Source organism: Anomalospiza imberbis, chromosome 13 (genome assembly GCF_031753505.1).
Source record: "Anomalospiza imberbis isolate Cuckoo-Finch-1a 21T00152 chromosome 13, ASM3175350v1, whole genome shotgun sequence".
NCBI lineage: Eukaryota > Metazoa > Chordata > Aves > Passeriformes > Viduidae > Anomalospiza > Anomalospiza imberbis.
Window position 1 is genome coordinate 14,716,002 of NC_089693.1, and position 25,705 is coordinate 14,741,706.

Sequence of the window (25,705 nt, forward strand, 5' to 3'; positions counted from 1 at the left end):
AAAGAATCTGATTTTATCTAAATTAATTCCGGGGCTTCCCAGAATGAAGCAATTGTTTCTCTGAGTTACTCTATTTTAGTTAGTAGATTTATTCCCCCTAAGGCCATTTGGAAGCTGGACTGAAGCATCTCTCCACTGTCAGTGTTACAAAAGGATGTCTAATCAGACAGAGTACTGAAACCAGAGCAGCAGTGTGACCATCTCAACTGCACAACAAAAGAGAAGAGATGTAAGATAGGCAAAAATACTAAATTGTCCTGCAGTTTAGAATAGAGCCCTTGGACAGCTCGCTGCAGACTGGACTGTGCCAGTTTCAGACCCCATCATTGCTGACCTTATTTAACTTGTCTGACAAATAGGCTGCACAAGGAGTTAACAGGACTTCTGTCTTCTTCTGGAACTCTGACAATCAGACAGCTTCAGGTTTCTAGTCCATACCTCTGAGGCTATTGTCCAAATAACTTTTTACCCTAAAGACAGTGGCACATGCACATAAAAAAAAAGCAAACCCTGCAAACTTGCCTTTTATCTCCTTTTAACAGTATATTTTTCAAAAAAATACGCGTCCTGGATTATTATTTTAAAATCTATAGTAAAAAGCAAACTTGTTTTTAAACAGGTTATTTGATACCTTCAGTAATTAATTGGTTGTGTTTGATTACCAATAGATATGAGATACCAAGTGGAATTAAGATATGAGAACATTGATATGAAGTGAATGTGATGAGAGTGTGAAGAGACAGAACAGCATTCAAGGGGTCTTGCCTCAGGTCTGTGGCAGAATCAGCAACACCTGCACATTGTTTCTGATAAATATTTGTCCAACACATTCACAGAGACCTACATCATGGAAATTCTAAATATTATTCAATCAATATAATCTTCTTTATATCCTTACCATAACAAGTGTTTTCTAATATCAAACCTAAGTTTCCTTTGCCTCAGTTTAAATCTATTTCTTCTCATCTACTCCACCAAACAGAAAAAAACAACCTTCTTTTTAGTGCTGAAAAGTATTTGAAGGTTATATCTTCCTCCAGCACCAGTCTTCCAATTTTTAGAATAAACAGTATGAATTTGTTCAAATTTCCCTCAGAGGTAAGATTTTAAAATCTCTTAAGGATAATTTCTGTTTCTCTCCAAATTGTCCACTACTTTCCTGAAAAGCAGTGCAAAAACCCAAGGATTCCAGCCAAAATCTGCCTAATGCTGAGCAGGATGGAAAGTGTGCAGGCTGCAAGCCTTCTTAGAGATGCCAATGTCTAGGATGAGTGAACCATCCACAGGAGCACAACAGGAAATTCCAGCAGTTTCCAGCTCCAATCTCTAGCAATTTGAATAGCAACAGAGTGGTTTGGGTCCAGCTTCTGTTTCAGACATTTCTATCTCTGCAAGAGAAAGAGCTGCCTGTGAGCAACTGGGTGGTTCTCTACTCACTCCATGTCTGTTCTCACTCACAGGAACTCTTTTTTCCATGTCTTGCATGATGAAAATGCTCCAAAGCCTTAATAACTATTTGTGACCCATAATACTCCATAGAATTACTCAGCTAAGTAACCATGATGAGCCTCTTTCAACCACTTATATATTTATTAAAAAAAAAAGAAAAGAAACCAAAAAAACCTCATATGCACAAAAAGAAGCCATTTATTCCCAGAACTTTATTCAGATTGCATTGCTTTACACATCTTACTCTAATGCTTTCACATTTACCTTTCAGTACACAAAGTCTGAATGTTTCTAATGCTTACCTTTCTGTGTTCAATTGAAGGCTGTGGGATGACAAGCTGAAATCCCAGCACTGCTAGGGAACTGAGAAGTCTGAAAAGGCAAACAGTGAAACAGAACAGGTAATTACCACTAATACAAACCACACATCCACAACATCTTACAAGGCTTCACACTGCAAGAAGATATTTAAACACTTGAATACCACTGCTAACCAAAGCAGATTCACTAAAGTGTATGAAATGTTCTTATAAGATTCTGCTCACAGCAGGCTCATACCTGAATGTGGCATTGAATACTTGACTGTATGAACCAGGTTCACACATAGATTTGTCCAGCTATAAAGCCAAAGTGAACCAAGTAGAATCCATTGATAGTATTTCATATAACTTCATGTTTAAATTTAAAAATTTCTGGCAGTGCATATTTTAACTCTTCTGCATTTGGTCTGAAACTGACATATGCTTTGCAAGTTTTCTAAAGTGTTAAGTAAGAATTCACCCACATTCTGTGGACCACATCTGCTTCTAGCTCTGGCTCCTCATTTTACAGATGAACACTCCACCTTCAGCACACAGGAAACAGAAAATAGGTTCTTCCCCAGCTGTCTAACACTTTTGAAAATTGAATAACCTAATGGGCACAGAAGATGGAAAGCAGCAAACACAGCCCACCAGAGACTCAGGATAAGCAGCCAAGCATCACCCCAGTCCCCACATCTTCAGTGTGAAAGGAGTCATAATGGGAACCAAGCCCAAACAAACTGTTCTGTCAAGCCTCACCCCTTTAGTGACTCCTAGGAGCCTGTTACAACTTAGGCACAGTTAGCTCAGTCTTTTTTTTTTGCTATAATTTGCAACAGAGACTGGTTTGTCTCCTTCTAACAAGCCCCTTCACCAGAAAACATGGACAAGTATGGCATATAGGATCAAGGTATCTTTATTTGTACCAGGAGTTTGATGTTTCAGTCTACAAAGAGTATGTATAAGGGGGAAAGCTGCTAATGATTTGATGAATTTCAATGCAGAAGTAAAACTGATGGATTTGGATACAAAATACATCTGCAAACTAATGGACCAGACAAAATCCAGCTGCTTTCCTATTCACAGCTCCTTCCTTTGCTCCCTACCCAGTAACCCTTTAAACATTTCTTATTGTTTCAGGTATTTTCTGAGACAGACCTCCTAAAGAGAAAGGGTTTTTTTTAATACTAAGCATTTAATTACCACCAATAAAAATATTCTTCTGCTAGAGAGAATGTTTATCTTGTGTTTTCTGTGTTTGTTCTTGCTAATATACTGCAAAAGGAACTATTGGGTAAGTACTAATTGCACATGGTCTATCATCACCTCACCATCTATGCCACTCTCTATCAAAGCTATAAACCAGTGAAAGGCTAGAAAAAGTCATTACTTCTTTACTGCCACATCAATTTAGGGGAAAAAAAAAAGAAGCCATTTAAAAAGTGTATTAGAAGGAAGTCTGGTATTTCACAAAGCTATCATTTGTGATAAAACAAAATACAGAGGAGGTGGCTGAAATCAGAACCAGTGTAAGACACCACAAAGAAATCACAGCAGGAGTCAAAACACACAGTTCAGAGCAGGAACCCATCACAAAGTGGTACATGGAAGCCAAAGGCACAAATGAATAAACTGATTTGCAAATCACACCTGAAATCAAAGGCAGAAATAGAAATCAGACCTCCAAACTGCAAAATTACAGCATCAAGTCTGTCTCCAGCTCACCTGCCTATCTCTTTTCCAAGTGTTAAGTGATCTCCCAACTCTTCTCAATGAAAAATGACAAGCATCTAAGTAGGTGGAGTGTAGTGTCTGATAGACCCAGCCTACATCCTCTGCAAATTATATTTAACTTCCATCTCAGAGACTTCCTACCCACCCCTGCTCCCTTATGGCTTCTGCTCCCTATAATCCCTCAGAGCATGTGAAAGAAAGTTCAGACTTTCCATAAGGAAATGAATGCTTTCATCCTCAACAGGACAGGATTTTTCTGATCAGTCTGACAGTCTACAGATTTCCATGTGTAAATTCTTCTGAAAACATGCACAAGGTTGTGAGTTCTGAGCTGAATGAGAACTGTAATCTTCAAAGCAAATTACTTACCAGATTAAAGTTTTCAGTTCTAAACAGCAAACTTTTAGTATAGGTGTGATTACTCTGTGCCAGGCTTTTCCTGACCATTCTTTAAGGAGGTTGCACTGCAATCACCATCTGTATGTATGTCGCTCAAGGACAATAAAGACAGATTTTAAATTTGCTTCTGTATCTGTGATTTGATCAGTCAGAAACAATGGTATCAAGCTACTATTTCAAACACACAGGAAATTTGCCAGGAATACTTAAGCTATCCTGAGGTAAGCCCCTAGCTTCAAATCAGTGTGTGGCAATTTAATTTTTTTAATGTTATTTCCCTCAGCAGCTTGCTTTGGCTAAGTTCTCTGGACCAGGCTTTTTTATTTGTCACGCGTGACTAACTTTAAGCCTCCTAAGCTACAAAAATAGGCTTCTCCAATTTCAGTGGGTTTGGTTCAGGTATCCTCACAGTGCAGAAAAGCCAAAAAGAACAAGTGCTTCTCCAAATAAGGCAAAACCTTTCAAGTGTACCTGAACATGCGAGGTACCAGTTGCAGCTGGTTGATGGCTGCATAACTCAGGCCTCTAGGAACCTTGCTGGTACAGCCCCTGCTCTCACAGTTAAGGCACTGTTTGGAGCCAAGCACCCAGTTTGAAGCAAAGTCAGACTTTAAACTCTCTCTTTTACTGGCAACACCAGTTGCCAGTAATATAAAAACATAAAATAGAAACTTCAATATAAGCATACATATAAACAGCTGGGAAAGACTTGGAGGCACAAGCACAAAGCAAAGCAACATTAGGTTTGTTGTAGGAGTAGCATGAAAAATATTGCAATTTAGCACCTCATTTAGGAACACCTCTCAGAGTTCTTCCTAGTCAGTGCAGTGAGTGTTAGCTCTGCATGAATGAAGCTAGAGGGTACCAAAGCAGATCTCTCACACGTTGCTGTCCCTCAGTAGCTACATTTTATGGAGAAATATTATGGCCAAGTGTGGATTGCCCAGATACAGGTGATCAGTACTGACTAGTGCAGTATGGCTCTTGTCTCAAATTCCCAACTTCCTCCCAAATCTGCTGAACAGCCCAAGTCTGGGACAGCTTGGGAGGAGCTATGCAGGTCATCTTTCAGCTGGAAAGATAACATTGGTAGTGTCAGTAATGTCTGACAGATCCATTTTGATGGAAATCTGCCCTGGCATATTAGGAGGGTGCCCAAATTGCAATTCAAATATTGATATCTCAAACTCGGGAGAAGCAAGGTTGGAGCAGAGGTGTCACAGTGACTCCATCCCAAAGACAGAGCCCTCAGCTGCCATTCTTTGCTGGAGGTCAGCCTGTGTTTGTGTGGCACCAGGGCTGCCTGTCTGCTCTGAATCTGCTCGCCCAAGGACAGGACAGAACCTGCCAGACCAGCTTAGAAACAGCTGAATGTTTCCTTTGTTAGGAAAGCTGTTTGAAAGATCTTTCCTATGTTTGCCCACTGGCAAACTGTTTCAGGAATGCATAAGACAAATCCGTGAATGAATTGCAGCACAGGTACTAAAACATGTAAATCAGCAGCTTAAGCCCAGTGACTGTAATTGTACAGCCTCATCAACAAACACAGGAACTTTCCAGTAATACAGACCATCACACTGGCACACACTAACAGATGCTCTAAGCATGAACAAACAGTGAGAACTTTCTTTTTTCACTATCACCAAAGTATGCTATGTCTGGTATGCATATACTTGAGTATTTGGTCTTGAGACTAGATTTCTGTTTACCCTCCTACGACACAGACACTTTTAACAGCAGAGCAAGAGACCACCAAATTGCAATTTACTGCAGTGTGTTAAGAGCATATTAAACAAGATTTTAAATGTTTTATTGCATCACTCACCTCAAAGAAACTATTAAACTGTCTACCATGATCTTTTAATGCAAGGTATCTTGAAGTGAAAAATACCTCTTCACTGTGGTACAGCACAATGACAATCACACACAAATCCTAAAAAAAGAAAGGAGAAAAACAATTAACACTGCTTATTCATTATTGCCCAGGATATGCATAAAACTGCATACAGATCTACATTAGTCATCTCTACTTCAATTCTTGGGACTCTGCAGTGATTCTAATTGAATATCCAGTGTATGTTACAGAAATAAACTCTACATACACCATTTTTTGCAACACAATTTCAATATTTCCAAAGTGCTCTGCAGAAATATTGTGGGATGCAAAATCTTGGTTTGATTCCCAAGAAGGCAAATCTGATGTTAGACTTACTTGCCTTTTTAATTAGTGTTCCTGGTATGTCACTGGTATAACAATAAAGCAAACAACCTCATTTAAAGTCTTGTGTTAATAAAATTCATAGAAATAAAACTGGGTTAAGCAACTTCTAATGTTCAGTAATATTATTAATACACTCTGCACCTTGAGAGCAATGCCAGGATGACTCTGTGAGTGCTTATACAGTTTGCAGAAAAAACCTGAAGAGAAGTATTGTTTCCTCTACTACAGATGGAAAACCTGCCCACAATGAAGTTAAATGCCTTGCCCACAGTCAAGGAGGAAATCTGCAGTTAAACAGCATTCAGAATATAAATTTAACTGATCCTTATTTCTAAGTACTGTTAGTGCATCACACCTACTGTGAACACACAGAAACCCTACCAGCCCTTGGGAGGATTACCCAAACACACCTTCACTTGTTTGTAAATAATCTCAAATGTTCAAACCTCTGGGAAGTTCTTATTTTATTAAATTTGAAATCATTTATTGGGCATCTAAAATGCACCAGGATTTTCAAGCAGAAAAGAGATCTTTGCAGTAAGGAAATACAGCATAAATCAGAAGGGCTGGTGGGAGAGTGGCAAGGAGGGAGGAAAAGAGGAAATAAAACACTATTAGAACATAAATCATACATTTCAAAACTTGGTCAACCACTGTCTGTATCTCTCCCTTTACAAGTGACTACATGCTGAATTGCAGTGGAGTGAAGAGAAACAAGAGAACATTGCTGTTCACAGATAAAGTCCTCTCAGTTTCTGTCAGACAGCCAGATAGTTGAAAACTGCCTAGAATGGGACAGGACTGACAAGAACGTAAGAAATGTGCAGTTAGATAAAGTACAGATCCTGCTGCTAGGAAAGTGCAGATTGTTTGCAGGTAACTGGACAGGTTAAATAATCCCCATCCTCTCCTAAAAATCAAACAACAAATTTGGTTTAGGAAATCCCAAAATACTTGTAACATCATCAAAAGAGAATTCCACGACTGATTAATGATTTGATTGTTTAGTTTTTTAAATAGAAGGCATTAAAAGGTGAGTACTTGGGAAAGTATCACAACAAAAGTTCCATATGTAACAGGTTTGAGTTAGTCCTGAGGAAGAAAGCAATAAGGCTGAGCTAAACTTCATCCTCTCCTGCAGTTTCACAGTTGTCAGTAGATCTCAGAGGTTTTCTCAAACTTCTTCACCGTTTTCACTACTTAACACTGTAAAACTGGCTTGTTGTAAGATGGGAAGCACTTCTGAAAATAGATTTTCAGTCTGGATCTCCTGCAACAGTTCACACCATTTGAGATTTTAGCACATTCAGTAAAAGCTGCATTCCTTTAAACATTAGGCAAGTCTACACATCCAGCACCACCAGCAGGCATTCAGACAGATCCCTAACACAGGATTTACTAATTCTGAACTGAGAAGGAAATAAATGTCTCTCTGCCTACAACCTGACTCAATTACCAGGCATACTGAGGTACAATAGTTGTTTATATCACTTATTGAGGATGGATTGCAACCAACATGGTTTCAAGTTCTTATCATCTTGGTTTTTTTTCAGATGTACTCTCTTTCAGATTTTTCACTCCACAATAATTTTTTCATCCAACAACCTTCTATGGAGTGACACAGTCTCAAAAGGACACTGCTATGGGATACAAAAACATTGAAAAAGCAATGTACACTCCCTAATCCCTTCTATAAACTGCACCTCTTTTGAAAAACAGGAAAGATAACATGATAGATCTAGTTTTGCAAAGAAACAAGAGAAGGACCAGAGTGTTTCTGGAGACTGTTCTTAAAAACAGTGCCTGAAGTCCATGCATATGTTTTCAATTTTTTCAGCTCATTTGTATCTTCATTGTCAATGGCAGGCTGCATTACTAACTCTACTTTCAGCTGCATTTCAATGCCTTTTGCAAAACACCTCTCACCACAACCCATAGATGCATTTCTTTTGAAATATCATTTGTAGCACATAGTGTAAAAACTGCTAAATATTTAAGTGACTTTAAGAGCTTGTTTTCCAGATTGTTTAAGAGCTTAGGTGCTTACAGCCTACTGAAAGGCATGTCATTTTGGCAGTGGTGTCTTTGATATGAAAATGTGCAAACGTGACAATCATTTTCCCTCCAGAAGATCCAGGGCAAAATGAATGCCTGAAATGGCTACACAGTTAACACTGGGATTGAATAACATGAATTTGGCAGGGAAACTTTCAAAAGCCTGATGAAATGTACTTGTGTTCAATAAGTCTTGCATTGTAAAAGTCAAGCTGCCTTCCCAGAAGGGGCTGAAAAGCACTATAGACCTTTCTAGCAGAAAACTCTGTAGTAACCCTGCATACAGCAGAATATATATTAATTTCTTAAGTGGAACAACCCACACTCTTCTGCTTCACAGAGTCAGCAAGACTTTCTCCACTGCATTAAAACATTTGACTTTTCAGCAGTGTTCCCTATTTTACTTCCAAGCTGGATGAAAACAAGATTGATCTGTGAAACTGGGTGGAGGGAAAAAAACCCAACAGAAACACACCCTCCCAGAAAACCACTCAAGTAAACCAACCAACAACCTCACAGGATAGAATACAAACCTCTCCAGAACCATGGGGTGACAATGAAAGGGAGAAGTGTTTCATTGCATATAATAAAATGTGCATTAGGTCACACAAATGATTAATGGACCCTGCTTAAAGTCTCCTCCCCTTTCACACTGCAGGTGAGTGCTTGTAACACCTTCCATCTGCTGCTGCTGTCTCAGCAGTTACCTACCAAGCAGTGAGCCAATCATAACCACCCTCAGCTTGATATTTACTGACATTCACCCAGACTCTTTCTCACAACATTAGAAAATAAAAATATTAATTTGTAATGGAGATTTCAAAAAGGGGTGGGGATGGCCAGTAAAAAACCTCATCTAATAGGCTCATAGGCAATCACAGAAATTTGCTGATAAGGACAAAAAAAGATTTCTCAGAGAGTTAAATGACACAATACACAGAATTATCTGGACAGACACCACAGATACAGAAAGTTAAGAAAAGAGGAAGAAAGTTCTTCTGAGAAGTCAAAGATAAGTGTTACCCTTCAGCTAATTAACTTCAAGAAATGTCTTCCTAGTAAGAGGTTTGAAATTTTGCAGAAAGCCAATGTTATCCCAACTTCTTAATTATCATGGGACTACTCACACGTGGCTTTTCATGTGACTGTGCCCTTTGTGCATTGAGAGTGGATGGTATTTCACTTCCATGAATTCCTATGTCATTTTAGCATCAATCCATACTTCTTGTAAGTCCTGTCAACACATACATCTGCATCTTTGTATTAATTGTAACAGAAACTCCTGAACATGTGCATGTGTACAGGAGCTATTTAAACAATCCAAGCCCTTCTATTTTAACGCACAACAGGAATGTGAGATTTATCATATAGAAACAGACAGTAACTCAACCAAGTTCAGAAGTGCTCTGAGCTTTTAGCCAATTCTACCTTGGTGAGTTACATATATATGAAGCCAACTTCAATTTCCCTCAGTATTTACCTTTTTGGTCAGATTACATATCTTGTCAGCTACTGACTATGGCAACTTGAAGCAGGTATGAAAGTTGAGCATTGTTCAAAGTCATGTTTTCACTGATAGGAAAAATTCTCATTTTGGTTTTTGGTTGGTTGGTTTTAGCTCGTTTTTGGTTTTTTAGGGGTTTTTTGCTTGCTTGTTTGGTTTTGGGTGGGTGGAGGGGGTAATCGTAAATAAAGAATATCTAGAAATGCTTTAAAGAGAATATCACACCCTTTAAGACTGCCTTTGAATCTGTTGCCTTGCACATTTGTAAAGTATAGTGTATCTGTTGGTTTAGTTGTTCAAATCTATTAAATCATGTTCAGTGCAAGTCCTTTGGATTGCATCCAAAATTTGCAACACTTTGATAAAGCACTCACAGTTTGCCAGCTTTATCTAGCTACATAATTTGTGCATACATCCAACAGCTTGAACTGCAGCTGTTGACACCTACCACCAGAGTTTTAATCTCTTCAAATATTCATTAACTACATTAAAACATACACTTGTCTCTGAAAGTTGCATAAAAGAGAAATCTAGCATTAGATCTGATGAAAAGTTCTGATACTTACATGGAGAAAACATTTTATTTAAACAAAAACGGCAAGTTGCTCCACCTAACCCTGCAGCTACCTTTCTTTTTCATTTCAAATGCTTTGAGAACTTTCAGGTTCTCCTTCTGGGTGTGCCCAGAACTACCGCAGCCCAAGAAAGCTCAGTGCCTGTCTGCAATGTAAGCTTGATCAAGACCCAGTTTTCATTTCTTTGCCTGAAATCTCACACGCAGGGAGCCCAGTAAGTGTGCTCCACAAAGAGCAGCATCCCCTGGGCAGCTGTGGTGGAGCGCAGCCGCCAGAGTGCAAATTTTGGCTTTTAAAAACATAGTTATTCTGGAGGGTGTCGCAATTCAAACAATTTGCTTCCATCTTTCTTGAAGAATATGTAATTTAAGATCAAACAAGGGTTGTGACATTAATCTTGTAAACAAAGGGGAGAAGCAAGAAAGTGCATGCTTATATGTCTTGAGTTGCAGTCGAATTTGAGTAGTAGGATTTGTTTCTTTTAATTTTTCTTAATCTTTGTTGACATCACTGATTATATATTTTCCGAATGTGCAGTAGTAATAAAAATATAAAACTGGAAGGATTGCAATAATGAACCTGGCCTAAAAACTCCTACTAAAGTCTTCTTGAACTCAATAATTGGCTTAAATATGGATTTAAGACCATAGGTCTGATAATCAGTAAAGTATACTGTTGTGGTATAAAATATGACATATAGTTAGCTAATTGACACCCAGTTCAATTGCAAAGAAAACACACTGGAATAGCAGTGCTAAATTGATTAGTAATTCTGACATGATTTACAATCATCAAACTCTGAAAAGATAGTTTATGTGGAGTTCAGACTTACCAAACTTTAAAAAGAGTCCAGAAAACACAAAATCAAGTGTCAGAAAAACTGAATTAGTTCTTCTTTTTTACGTCTTTGAAAAAATAACCCAGAGGAATGATACTTTCTGAAGATTCAGGCTGCACCAAAATTCCTTTGTTAGTCTGATTTTATCCCCTTTTTTACCTTTTGAAAGCATTAGATAATTCTTACAAAAGCTTACTGCATGTAAAGTTCTCATGTGCAGTTTCCAGGCAAAGGACAATTATGCAAAACATAAAATGAATCACCAAATTGAGATCATATCACTCTCCAAACTGACAAAGAGATTTTTGAGATGCAACTGTGTGGAAACAATTGCAAACCTATCTTAAGTTGATTTCATGATTTCAAAGTGGTAAGTTGTGCAATTTTGCAAATCCCTGGAATTAGTTTTAAAACTGTGCTTAGCAACCACATGGTGGTTGGTTTTTTACCTTCCCTCCTCTGTCTAAAGAGGTACTGTAAGAATCTTGACACCAGCTTGTCACCATTCACTGGTTTAAAGAATTTCAACTTTTGTCATAGCTGTTGTGGACAACTAGTGCTGAACAAACTGGAAAGACCTTATATAAGACAAGTGTGCAGAGACTGAGCAGTTCTGACCCATATGAAAGACCTTACTCAATGTTCAGCTGGCATATTCCACTGGTGCTGTGTAAATGTGGCTGAATGTTCCCTTTCCCACAGATCCACTAGCACTCATTGCACACACAGCCATTTAGAACTCTCTGTTCCACGCTGAACCACCCCAGAGAACTGAAAGGTTCTAGCAGTTTCAGCACTTGAAAACCATGAAAGCCATCACAGCTCTACATATTAGAAATCATTACCTCCTCTAACAAAACACATTATATGTATTTTAATGAATTTTCCTTTCCTTGTAAAGAGCTTTTTGCTACAATCTGAATGTTCTAAACCAAGAATGTAGAAGGGGCTGAATATGTAAGAGGAAGGGGGAGATTACATGTTAAAAATCCTTTTCATTAGACAATCTTTCTTAACCATTCAATAATCCTGATCAACACTTATCTGATTACTGGTGTAGATAGATATAGAAAAAAATAACATTGAACAGCCTAAAAAGTCAGGTAGAAATACCTGAAATCTCTATAAGCATTAATACAAAAAAGGTGAATCCCTCATTGCTATTACAAGCAATGTAACAAAAACACAGAAACAAATCTGTGTGAACACTGCTATGATTGAACATTGAGTCTTGCCTACAAAATGAGCAGTAACAGCACAAATCTGTTTTCAACAAGTTCCTGATCTAAATACTTTTCTACTGAGTGTAAGTAGGTGGAGTGGTGCTTTAGATTTGGTTCAGGTACTGTTTTGACACCCACTCCATTTTGTGGAAACTCAGGTAAAACTGTCTGCTCTGACTGGTAGTTAGAATGCCCTTGATGGAAATAAGTGAATGAAGGATTATAAATGAAATGTCAATCTGCAAATCTATTTATTTAGTAGAAGCCTTAATGATATTGATATAACTGCATTTCAGAACAACTAGGAATAATGGAAATTTCTTAGAGACTCCGTTAGCCATACTGATTTCTTTACCTGTAAATATGTCAAAGAAAATTAACTTTTTTATGCTCTTTTCAGAAGAGAAAAGAAAATTTAATCTTCAACCTTATTTAATGAAGGCCATTTTCAGAATTGAAGAACGGTTGAAAGTTAGAAGCTTTTCCTAGTCTGCCTTCAAAACACAGGCTCCCAACAGCATTCAATTGGTGGCTCAGAGGACCTCCTGTCTTTTGCATGAAAACCAAGGACCCACCAGCTCCACTCAGAGAGCTGTAACACACCCTGTTTAAAAAGGTCAAAGAAAACAAATATTTCAGCAAAGCTAATTGAAGGCACATGTACAAGGAAAGTAAAACACAACATATTTCAAGAGTATAATCAGCTATTTCTTAGTAATGCAGCTGGGAGACACCCCTCTCACTATGTAAAAATCATGTGTATTACATAATTATTGTGAAGTTAGAAGATACCTTCCTTTTGCAAAAATGAAACATGATTTTCACCCATCTGTTTAATAAGAATGTCTGTCTAGCAGACACAAGTCCTTTTTTTTTTCATTTTTTTAAACTGCTTCCCATGAGAATGGTGTTCAAGAAACATTGTAAATACATGCCTAAGCATCAATATCCTCCATGTAGTAAAAGAAAGGATAAAATATAGGAAGCTGTGCCTCAGAGAATAATTTTTAAAGTATTAGGCAACATTCAACATCATTTATAGGTGAAGAACAATTGTTCCTGTTGCTAATGTACCCTCTGAAAGAAATATTTCATTTACTGTTAAATAGATGTGTCATTAGCTTACCACAATTAACTCTCTGCATTGCTCCAACACAAATAGAAAAACTGATGTAAACTGCCCTTTCCATAAATTAGAGCTGATTCACAATAACAGGAGAGAAAAAGGAGTCAGCAATTCCTCTGTGAACTCAGAAACATTTCTGACAATATAAAAATCATGAACTTCATAGCTGTGACTTCCTAAGGAAGGAATTAAGCAGTAGAGGAAGGTTTTAATATATCACAGTCCTCATATTTTATTTTTTTTAATTTAAAAAAATTCTCCCCGTCATATTACCTGAACACATACAATCTCAAAATATTAACTTTTACAAAGTTTCTTCTGTTCTGTGAGCATGATTTCTGAGGTGTGACCAGTGTCAGAACCCAACATAGAGGACAGTATGAGATGTGGACTTGTAATCTTTGCTTGCTTATTCAGAAATGAAATATTTTCTTTGCTGTGTCAGTGGGAACTATCTCTCTGCATAAGTAATACCTCCAAATAACAATGCTTTCTGGGAATATTCCTATATTATCCACAGCACACAAGGATAGAAGTGCTTTGGTACAGGGACACTGCAAAGTCAAACCAAACCATTTTAAACTTGTTAGCCAATCCCTAATGGCTAAGCCAAGCCTTCTTAGTCCTTGGAAGAGATCACTTTGCATCTCCCAGTTACCAGAGAAAACAGACTTGTCAAGAATGACTCAGTATTTCTCTTCTGGGCAGCTATTCATATCCACTATCATCAGAGATATTTAATTTTCTAAAGTTAAACTCCATGCAGAGGAACAGTTACTAACTGGAACATGTACCTATAAATACAACACAGGCATCCTATTGAAATTAGCAGGAATATCCTTGGGATTCAATTTCAAACTTCAGCTACAGTGACTCCAAGGGCTTCTGTAGCATTATTCTTGATGTACTAAACTATAAATGGGATAAAAACCATTTCTGGGGAACTTCAGAGATTTCCCTGCCTGTTATGTAGCTCTCTGCCTTGGGTTAGGCATTCTAAAGGAAGGCTGGCATTCCCTCAAGACTGAATGGGTCTTTGACACAGAAGAACAATTAGGGGAAAAATACCCAAAGAAACCCAAGCCAAACCTGTTTGTTAGTACAGGTAAAAGCAAGGCAATTCTGTGTCAGTTTATTAGTCCATACACTTAGAAATAAAATACATTTATAAATGGATATAAATGGCCAGGCCACAACCTCACTTGCCTCTCCCCTGCAGTTTGGCAGCAAAGGAACAATGTCCTGGTAGCCCAAGGACTATCCCCAGTGTTTCAGTGCAGGGCTGCACTGCAGACCACTGACTCCTGTACTTTCTCTAATGGAGATTAATGTGGGCACACATCCCAGAATAACTCATCAAATCCTTTTCTACACAAGATTTCAAGGACGAGTGTTTTAACATACATTTCAACACCGCCAAAACTGGAAGAAAAACACCACGGGTACCCACTGACAGACATTTTGTACTAACAAATGTCCAAGAAAAAGTGACCAAGGTTTTCATAATAGACTCTAAACATGGTGAAAGTCTTCTTCTGCAGTCAGCAAACTGCTTTATTTTGGCAAAAAGAAGAGATTTCTCTTTTCTATCGTACGATTCCTACATGACTTGGGCTTCACTTCAATCAGCTGTGCTCAACTCAGCTGTCATGAAAAAGCTGAGCAACAGCTTTGCTGCGCTGTACTGGGGCATGGAGGGGCACAGGTGCACCATCCTAAGCATTCAAACACCTTGTCCTCGAACATTTGGGGTAATTTGGGCACTAAACACTTGCTAAATAGTTTCAGTACATGACAGCAACACAAGGCTTCAACTGACCAGAGGCCAGACAAAAGGATGTAGAACTTCTCAGGTACCCATGTGGGAATATATTTTAGGGACCACTGAAAAATAAGTGACACATGTCCAAAATAAACAGTGCTGAGATTATTGTGTCATCCTGGTAACTGCTGAACATGCCTTTGCTCAATAAAGCATAAAAAAATCAACTGTTCACATCAAGGAAAAGTCATATACCTAATAGTAAGACTTAGATGTTTTATTTTTTAAGAGGTAGTATAGAAAACTACTAGATCATGGACAGAAAAACAGTTCATCATGTAGCTTACACATCTTCATTGTGCATTTCAGAGTCTAGGCTCCTGAAACATCTTGAAATGAATGAGTTGTGCAAGATTGTCTAAATTATGTTGTTATTAAATAATACTATAAGAATGATGAGAATCTAATTTATTTCTGATTAAAATTCTCTCTGATGCTTCCCACATACTGGTACAGAAATGCAACAATAGAATTTGAAGATTTATTGTTTTATGTTTCTACATAATGATGAATAATAGGTCTAATAAGAGATCTTGCAAGAGCACTGTGAAATTAAGTTTTTTTTTCATCATTTTGAAATAGAATACCAGGGAACTTCAACCCAACATGAAACAATAAACTATCAATGGATCTCTGACAGCTAGCTGGAAGAATGGCAGTAAGTTATCTTGTACATCTTTTGCAAATATTAAATTCTAAATGCAAGTAAATACAGGGATGACTTAGAGAACACACTGTAGAACTGTTTCACAGAGGTCTATTTAGATTTCATCCACAATAAAATTTAGATGAGGTCTCCAGCACAACAACACAGACATTCAATATGTTTATCTGCTGGGCTTGATATATATAGAATCTTACAAATAGTTCAGTTCCAAAACTGGACTGGCAACCAAGATAGCAGCATCAGATGCCAATTGTGCTGCCAAGCCTTTACCACTTAAAGGGGTACATCTGCAGAGGTGCATCTCTTTTCTATGGGAAGATGATGTTAATGGAGAAAAAAGGGAAGAAACTAAGTTACTAAGCATTAATTAGTAAAGATTACAAACAACACTATCCTTGTGTCTTTTCAAGAAAAAGAAATTCAGATTCAGCATGATTACTGACAGCCGAAGAAATGTAAAATCCCCATGTTCAGAAGGCCAGAAAAAATTTACATTTTCAATTCTATCCCCAAGACTGATGCCGAGACTGAATATCATATTCCTGAAGTCCTTATTTGGTTCAGGTTCCAGAAATATCCTAATGCCTGTATCAATCATAACCTCCATGTGGTGAACCCCTCAGCCTCCTGCATTTTAAAGCTGAACTGTAAGATCTTTTAAGTGTTGGGAGAGGGAACTGTTTATTCTTATCCTGTCAGCTTGAAAGGGACTTTAGACATCCTACAAATCTTGTCTTGCTGCTATGCCTCATGTGCTCTGGTGGTCCAGATGACAGTTAGTATTTCAGTCCATTTAGTGTAAACTGCACAAACTGTTACACTCCTACAGGAGATACCAGTCCTTGACAAAAACCACAAAGATAATCATACATTCAAGGAATCTTGGGCTATCATTCAGTGAGCAGAGAAGTTGAAACCTTTCTCCAGCTGTAGATCAAAATCTCCCTATTAGGAAATTTATAGTTTGGAAGATGCCATCCAGTGGTCTGTGAAGAATGACTTTATGGTTGACGGATAAAAGATCCAGCCTTGCAGAATCACCAACAGCCCTTGTCACCCTTGCTGGTAGCATTATTCAGAAAACCTAAACAAGTCAGGAAGGTGCCTTTTTGACTTCCAGTCATCCTTTCCAGGTCAGGTTCTAGTCTTGAGTTTTTCTCAGCCTATAAGTAAACTCAATACTGCTTCCAATAGAGGTTTGCTTAGAGAGCAGGAGTAAGACACAATTGTAGTCTGACTTTGAAAGAACTGAATCAACTTTGCTACTTGAAAAGTCATTCACCAGAGCTAATGCACACAAGTACCCACTCTTATATCTGCAAAAGCCAGAAGGGCTGAAGAGAAAAAACAGTAAGAAATACCATACTTCCCTGTAATTCCTGTATGGGCTTGCAGAGAAAGGTAGGTTAAAGAAAACCCCTTTTTAACAGAGTGGTGGAAACCATCAGTACAGTCAGTCACTGCATGGTAAAGAGGTGACTCTATCCTGCCTCCTCATTTAGCCATACACTGCTTTATTCAGAATAAGGTAGCCCCAACACACTTGCAACACAGCAGTTCGAGCAAAATTCTTATACTTAGTTTAGTGAGACCCTGTACCTCGCAGTTTAACGTCATAGCAGATTAGGAGGATACCAAGAGGGGGAAGTGTGACTACCACGATACAGGTCCACTCACTGACAGCATATCCTGCCTTTTGGCTGTATCTACAGTCACTGACATTTCAGATTAAGGTATTCTCTTCTATCTGTATATAACAAAAGTTTTCACTTTGCTCACTATCCCTGTTAATCAGATGCAGCTTAGAAACTGTACTTCATAGTGGTAGTTTCAGAGTTGGCAGCTGTGCAAGTCACAATGAAGTCACTTCTCTCTTCTGACCACAGTAACAGCCAAATCTAATTCAGTGTAACAAAGTCATCTACAATCCAGAAATCTCTGCTACCCTTATACCAAGTTTTGGGACTTTCATAATGATTCCTGCTCAAGAAAATCTATTCAAGTGGCTGGGACTTGGCCTAAGCAGAGTGAATAGGGCCCTTATTGCATCAGGTAAAAAGAAATCAAAGGTCATCTCTTGGCAGTAGAGCCTGAGCTTATTTGTGCTTGAGGGCAGGTTATTACAGCACCCCGACCCTCACCTGACATCACTCAGTGCTTCCCATGTGTCTGCAAACTGGAAAACAGGAACTGAAAATGTGAATGCAAGACTTCTTGAATCTGCATGACAACAAGAACAGCCTATTACAAAACACTGGCAAAGGAAACCAAGTCACTCCTCCAACACTGTGGACTTCATTGCTGCTTTATAAAATCTGTATGCCAGAGATTATAGAGTGATCTTTTAAAAATGGGTGACGGAATTTCATATGCTGTCTTTTGGGTTTTTGGGTTTTTTAATCAGAGTCTACTGTTGTTGCACAAACTGCTTAGAGTCAGACAGTCTTGTATAGGGACTTTTAATCTTCTACTTGAGTACTCACTGTTGGAGATAGGTGAAGACTTGCTGAAAGGAATGCAACTCGAATGGAATCACTCTGGGCACTGCTTCACACTGTGCTCCCTGTTTCAGCATAACATCTGAATGGTCTGAGGAAACAGGCATTTTGCAAGCCCAGAGTTTTGAAAAGCCCTCCTAACATAACTTCAGGAAAACAGCAAAACAAAAAGCAGAAACAAACCCTTTCTGAATCTTCAAACGCCAGGAAGATACATTTGGAAACAGTTTCTCCTCCATTCCCATTTCAAAGCAGTAGAAACAATCACAACTAAATCACAAGCACTACGGTTCAAATGAATTCAGAAAATGATAGTTTATGTCAAATTTTAACAGTATGAAAGCAGCAAAGATATTTTAGCCTTTTCATGCCCTCATGATTCAAAACTGCATAAGGATTGTTTCTTGTTTAAAATAAATCTTAGTTATTATTATTATTTAAATTTTGAACATGCTCTCAACTATGACTGCATTCAGCCATGGTGTGATGAATTCGGCCAGCAGCAAACACAGGCAGAAGGCACAACTTTATGACAACTGATTAATTACAGCAGCATTGTGAGTGCCTATGTAATAAATCTGACCTGATCCTGCAACACTGTAAATGTTCCTACGGGGAGAAACAAAAGTACTCCAATTGCCTTAATCTGAGCAAATCTCTGAACTGAAGGGGACCAGTAAGAAAGAAAGAAAAAAAGAGACAATCTTTTTGGTGTGCAATATGTATTAATGATTACAAGCAATGCACGAAGAAGGAAAGGAGTATAAGAAAAACTATTTTTAATGGCTGCTTATCACTACAAAAAAATCCAAACTGACATCCTGCCTTAACCTCTGTGTTTCAACACATGAACAGTATTTCCTGGGCCAACAAAACTGAACAATACTAGCAGTTAATGGTTAACCCACTCTATTCTTTTAAATCCTTATTCTTATGCTGGTTTAGTAAAGTACTTCAATTTCACATAGAGCCCCTGAAAATCAGCAAGGAGGTTTGCCCACTATTCCCCATTCACTTCCCCAGCTGCTGAATGCAGCTCCACAGAACTACAAGAAAATGAGACAGCTTTCATTTCTGCCAGATTAAGTAATTGCATCCATTGCATACAGTTTATCACTCTTTTGGGCAGCTTGTGTCATGGGATGACATTTTATTGTAATTATGCAGGGTGGGATTGGACAGGCTCTTGCTTCTCTTTGCCAATCTGATAAGCAAAAATATTTCTTTTTTTTTTTTTTTACTTTCGTAGAAACTACATGTTTCAGATAAAAATAACCAAACAAAAATGTAAGCATAATGCACAACCAACTAATGGTTTGATGTTACCAAGTCAGGACTACAGCAATCACCTTTACTGTGGAAAAAACATCCAGGATATCTGAATACTTTCCAAGTCAATATTTACTCTCAGATTAGTGTCAATAGTTTTGCTGAATTTGCCATTTACAAATAGGCTTGTCCTTCCATGCACTTCTCGGCAGCTAATCCAAAGGGAGTATCAGGGGAATCTGCCTGATTCAGGATTACAGATTTCAGTTATACAATATTCAAGTGTCCAAGTGACGTTTTTCTCCTGGGGGAGTAGTATCCATGCTCACATATATCCAAGTGCTGATCCAGCAAGGCTAAGCACAACAGATGTTTTTCACCAAGAAGCAGGTTTCATGAGGAAAGACTTTTAAAAAGGGCTTCTTTATCCATCCTTTTCCCAAAACCAGAGCAAAGAAAACACATTCCAACTCGGATATCATGAGTCACATAGAAGGGAACAAGCAGGAAACCACAGTACTTCTATCAGTGTTTCAGACAGTATCCTCAGGCTCCCAACAAACACTTCACTTTGGGAAGCCTTCTCCTCCTGTTCTCTTATCTCACCAGGCCATGCAGTCCCGAAGGACTGACCTTGCCCCACCTCTTGGGCAAGCCAGGTCCAAGGTGTCACATCAGCCCTGCTAGCTCATCAACAGAGAAACCTGGAGAGTCTGATCCCTACCAGGTCTCTCTGCTAAACTTCATTTTGATATCCGAAGAGGTCAATACAATCCAGCCAAAGATAAAGAAAGTTCAGAAGTTGGAACTTCTATTGTCACAACAGTTATCTCTTGGATTTACTAAAAGGGACTATTCCTTTATTAATGTTTGTATTTTAAGAAGCTTGGATTTAGGAAAAAAGCACAAGTAAGCAAAGTTAAATTAACAAAAATAACACTCAAAAAATGGTAGTTTTCTGTATTTCTCTCTACCTTTAATCATGTATGGCTATATATAACTCATGAGTTCACAGCAGTCTTATAGAAAGGGGAATAAAGGATCACAGTTACAAACAAGTGGCTCCTCTGCAAAGGGATGAATTTTAGCTACCAAGTCCTGTAAGTTAAATATTTTTCTGGTACCCAGAGAGTCTTCCAAAGGCTCCAGTTCCTGGAACCAACACTACAACAAGTATAACTTGTCAAGTTAAAGAACAAGTTACTAACTCTTGTAGCGTCAAAGAAAACACTGGAAACTCATGGCTGAAATCAGTGGTCCTGCTTTCCAATGACAAGAGCACATCAGGTGGGAATGGCCTGATCTGAAAGACACTGAAGTTGCTGATAACCTTTTCCCTGACTTTACTGGCTCTTAGATCAGAGCTTTAAATAAAAGAGATAGTGGCTTTTGCACTTACTGAGAAAAAAAATCTACAGAACTCATGGAAAAAGTAAATTTTTTAAAATAAATTTTTCCATATAAGGAGCCTGGAATCTTCCTGTGAAGGGAAATTCCAAAACCAGGACCAAAATAAATACTGAAGTGGGATGCCAAGTAGTAGCAGCAGCACAGGACTGATGTGAAATAGCCAACAAGCAAGACCTTAGGTTGTGATTTAGAGAAACACAGTAATAAACCTATGAAGCACATACTACATAATTTGGGTTCATTCATGTACAATACATATTTTTTATTCAAATGACTTTTTTTTTTTTAGTATCTTTGCATGCAAACTATCTTCAGGAAATTTAACAGTTGACCAACATCCTGTAATTATCATACCTAGTTCAGAGATAAAGGAACAAGTTCAGAGATAAAGCAAGATGCCAATGGCCCCGATGAGCAGCACAGAGCAGCCAATGGAGTGTTGAAACCAGAAGCCCACATTCCAGGAACTCACATGTCCATCACCTCAGCAGCCCACAGGGCCACTTGCCCTCACAAGGACTGGACTGAGATCCTATCTGCATTTCTAGTGCCAGAACAGCTCCTGTGGAGAAGCCCCACATTTAACACTTGGTACCACCATTTAAAAAATATGTAACAGATGTCAGTACATGGTGCTGACAAGTGCTGACTGTTTAACAGCAACCAGAATTATGAACGCTGACCCATCTCTGGGAATGCCATAACCCTGCAGGGGTTACACAAATTTGATGTGTGACATGACACTCAAGTCCCCAAGAGAAAAAATGGGTGGGACAGAACATTCCAGGAGGAGAAAACTGGGTTGGTTTAAATTACAGAATTTGAATCTGTTATTGTCACTAACACAAAGAATAAAAATTAACAAAAAGTAACCAGGCAACACTAAAGTACATGGTTTCAGCTCTGCTTCCTTTGTACAGAGTAACATATGAGGCAAAATCAGGTCCATCAGATCATTCTGTTAATCAAATTTTTTATATCTGCATAACCTTCTAATTAATCTTCTAAATGAAGTCCTAAGCCATGCATTCTTCCTAAAAATCTAATATACATGAACAGAATTATCTAGTGTAAAGTACTAACTATCCTGAACAAAAACCAAGCTATTGCAATGCAAAACACTGTTACTTATCCTGCTAACAATGCAGCCATGTTCACTGGTCACATATTGAACCACATACATTCATAACCTAATTAGCTTTACAATTACCCAAGTCGTGGTCCGAACTGCACTTCGTTCAGGTAGAGCTGCTCTCTGAAAACAAAAGAACTAATAACTGAACTACTGATATGTAGTAACAACTACTAACTAATATGTGCCTACTCAAGGGAACAAGACTTGTCACAGAATCTGTTCTTCAGCCAGCACTGTTACACTGGAAGCATTTCACAATTCAAAGCTACAAAATGCTTTCCCTATCAAGTTTGTGGTCAAAGAGCTACTATCAAGGCCCAAACTCTTTAAGAAGTTGGTTTGACACAGTAAGTTTTCTTTTACTTTTTTTCCTACTTGCAAAAAATAACAACCTTCCAAACCTGAAGCTTGTTATGATAACACAACACTACAGGGGACACAGCTAAAATTGCTTATGCATGGTTGACTTTGGAGCTCCTTGGGTTTTTTAAGTGCGTAACCACCTAACCTTACTTCTCTTGTACAGAATTTAATGTCCACAGAAGTGTCTGCAATGACTGCACTTCACTGTAGATGGTAAATCTGATTCTCAAAGTAAAAAAGAAAATCCCAAGTACCACTAAATGTCTGACCAGCACTTCACCTCTGTTTTTACTAGAACTGCCACTGTGAATAGTCTGAATATCACACATCTGATGTCACATCTCAGAGAACTGAGACTGCAGTGTGGAAACCCAGCTTTTCTGTGGTCACTGTCTGCACAGAGCCACACACCGAGGCCAATATGAGTCTTCAAGATGATCCTGCTTTCTTGTTTTGTTTTCAGCCTTCATTTAATGCACATTTCTAACACAGTTACTCAGCTTGTTCTACAGCATAACCAAGGATTTTGTACTGAGATCATAAAACCCATCACTGCCTGGGAGCAACCTAATTAGTTTTCTACAATTAAATCTGCTGGGGCCCTGAAGGAACCTGCTGTATGAAATGCAGAAAGACTGAAATCTTGCATCATACAACACCTCCAAGTGTTTTTGAGTGTTAGTCAGGAATCAAATTGTTCTTTCAATTACAATGGAGCTTTTTCAGATTAAAATCATCAGCAGCAAGACATGGGGTTAGCCCTGCTCCTAGATAAAACCTGATAAGTTATGTTCAGGAGACAATAATGATAAATAATCCATATTTCTTACCTATACTCACTTTGAAGGACTCCCTATGACAATCCATACCAGCTGGCCTCATGTTTCTAACTTGGCTAAAAATGCTCACTTTGCAGCACTTTTCTTGTTAAAGGCAGTCTCTCCTCCTAGTCTGCTTAAATCCATTCTCCCACTAGAGTCTCTGGAAATGGAGTTCCATTTCCAGAGCGTCAAGAATTGCAGGTGTCTAATGAATATCAGTAATATCCAGTTTCATTTTAAATCACTGATTATACTGAATAGATGAAAACCACATCAACCAGTAGATTACTACTAAGTTTACACCAGAAAGAAGTCCAAGTTGGCAAGCTACAGCTTGGTAGTTCAACTTTCTAAGAGTGCATTGGCAGTTCCACAAACAGCAATAAACAGACAGATTTGGACTATTTTCTGTTCCTGCTTTATCCAAAGAAGACAGGAAGAACATGCACAGCAGACTGACAGAATATTAAGAGCTCATCAGGCAACTATTTAATCCATAACCTTATACCCTTGTATTGAGCTACTAACCATTAGTGCATTAGACAGTGGTTTCTGATTAAAAAAATTAATCACACTGGTTTATCAACAGGTGACACATCAAGTTACAAATACTTCTATTATTTTGATGGCTATTCACGGTATTGATGTACCAAATTATCTGTCATCTCTGCTAGCAGATATCATCATGCCCTTATATAACCCTGTTGTATTGAAATCTTGCATATAACTCAGTTTTGTTGATCCCTTGATTAAAAAAATTATGATAAAATGAAAAAATACAGAAAAGAGAAATTGCACTGACAAGAGATACAGAAGAAAGGTGACTAAAAAGCTAAGAATTCTTTAACCTGAAATAAGAAATAGCTGAGGTAGATAATGAAAGTACACAGCTCTGAAATAGCACAGAGATGGTGAGCAAAAACCAAGCATAATTCATTTTATAATGTCCATACAGTATGAGGCACAAAACTCAAAAGAAGCAAAAGGAAGTAGTTTTTAGAACATAGTAACCTGTGGGACTCACTGCTGCCAGCCTCTCTAAACTGTTCATGTATCTAGAATCTGGAAAAAATAATTTGGATTAATTAATGTCAAGTGTGTCAAGAGCTATGAAGCACACAGGTGTGGACACACTGACAGTTGCAAAAATGTAAAGCCTCAGCTGGAGAAGAAAAGGCATTCAAGATTCTCCTCTGCTACAGCACATACCCTCTTAGCCTGACAACTTTGCACAAACAGCTCAAGCGTTGGTAGAATTAAAGGAGAGATGGTAACAAAGCCAGAGGCAGGAAAGCGTGAAGAGAAACACCGAACGCCAAGCACGGTTCATGCTTTGCACACTGTGCTTAGTTAGACCAAAAGATCTGGCCCCAAGCAAGAACAATTGCAACACGCATTCTTCGTGAGGCGAGTTATCCACTTCTTTCCCTCTCCCGTACAAACCGCTGGATTCGGCTCAGGCTACGTGCAGCTACGGCTTCTGGAGGGACACCGAGGCAAAACGAAGCAGCTCCTGACGCTGCCTCTGGATGCAGCTCCTGGAAACCGAGCGTGCGAGGAGAGCAGCTTTGAAATGGCTACTTACACAGCCAAAACACGCGGCGCAAGAATCCCGCGGAGCGGAGCAGAGCCGAGCCGAGCCGAGCCGAACGCGCTCCGGCAGCCGGGGCAGAGCGATAGCCCGCGGGCCGCGGCTCCGAGCGCACACCCGGCGCGGAGCAGCCCCGCAGCGCGGCCTCGGGCCCCGCCAGGTCCGAGCACCGCCGCGCCGGCGCTGCCCGCGCCCCGCGCCCCCGGCACGGCGCCCGCCGCCCACCGCCCACCTGGCGCGCCCGCCCTCCCGGGCCTTGCCTCACCGCTCCGCGCCGGCGTCCCGTCCGGGCGCCCCGCGACGAGGCGCTCTCGGGGGCGAGAGGGCTGAGAGCCGCGCGGCCCCCGGCGCATGGGAGGCGGTGCGCCCTCGGCCGGGAATGCCGGAGCCCCGCAGGACCCGAGCAGGTTCCCGGCGGCTCCGGGCTCAGCCTCAGCCTCTCCCCTCGCTCCCGCCCGCCGCCCGCGCAGGAGCCGCGCGCCGGCTGCTGCCACCTGCCGGCCGCCCCGCGCAGCGCCCTCCCTGCTTCCCTGCTTCCCTGCTTCCCGCGGCGGGCCGGGGCTCGGCGGCGGTGTGCGGCGGGGAACCTGCGAGGCGGAGCCGCAGGGCACCGCACCGTCCAGCGCCGCCGCTGCGCGGACGCGCGGGGGGTAAGGCGGCGTATGGCGGGGGGTGCGAGAGACCCACCGGCGGGGCTGCCCCG

General features: G+C 39.6%; 1 protein-coding gene across 2 annotated transcripts in view; it reads right to left on the minus strand.

Annotated features, from left to right (window-relative positions):
• Positions 1-25,444, minus strand: part of THSD4 (thrombospondin type 1 domain containing 4) — a 242,744-nt gene extending 217,300 nt beyond the window's left edge. The window contains exons 1-3 of one of the 2 annotated variants that reach the window (XR_011003831.1): positions 25,268-25,444; positions 5,710-5,817; positions 1,752-1,821 (exon numbers count right to left, since the gene is read on the minus strand). Coding sequence is in view for 1 of the 2 variants with exons in the window: in XM_068204088.1 (XP_068060189.1) it covers positions 1,752-1,821; positions 5,710-5,738 (99 nt within the window). In the remaining variant the exon portion in view is untranslated. The remainder of the gene's footprint in view (positions 1-1,751; positions 1,822-5,709; positions 5,818-25,267) is intronic. The other variant, XM_068204088.1, reaches the window with a different exon arrangement.
• Between the last annotated feature and the right edge of the window lie 261 nt (positions 25,445-25,705).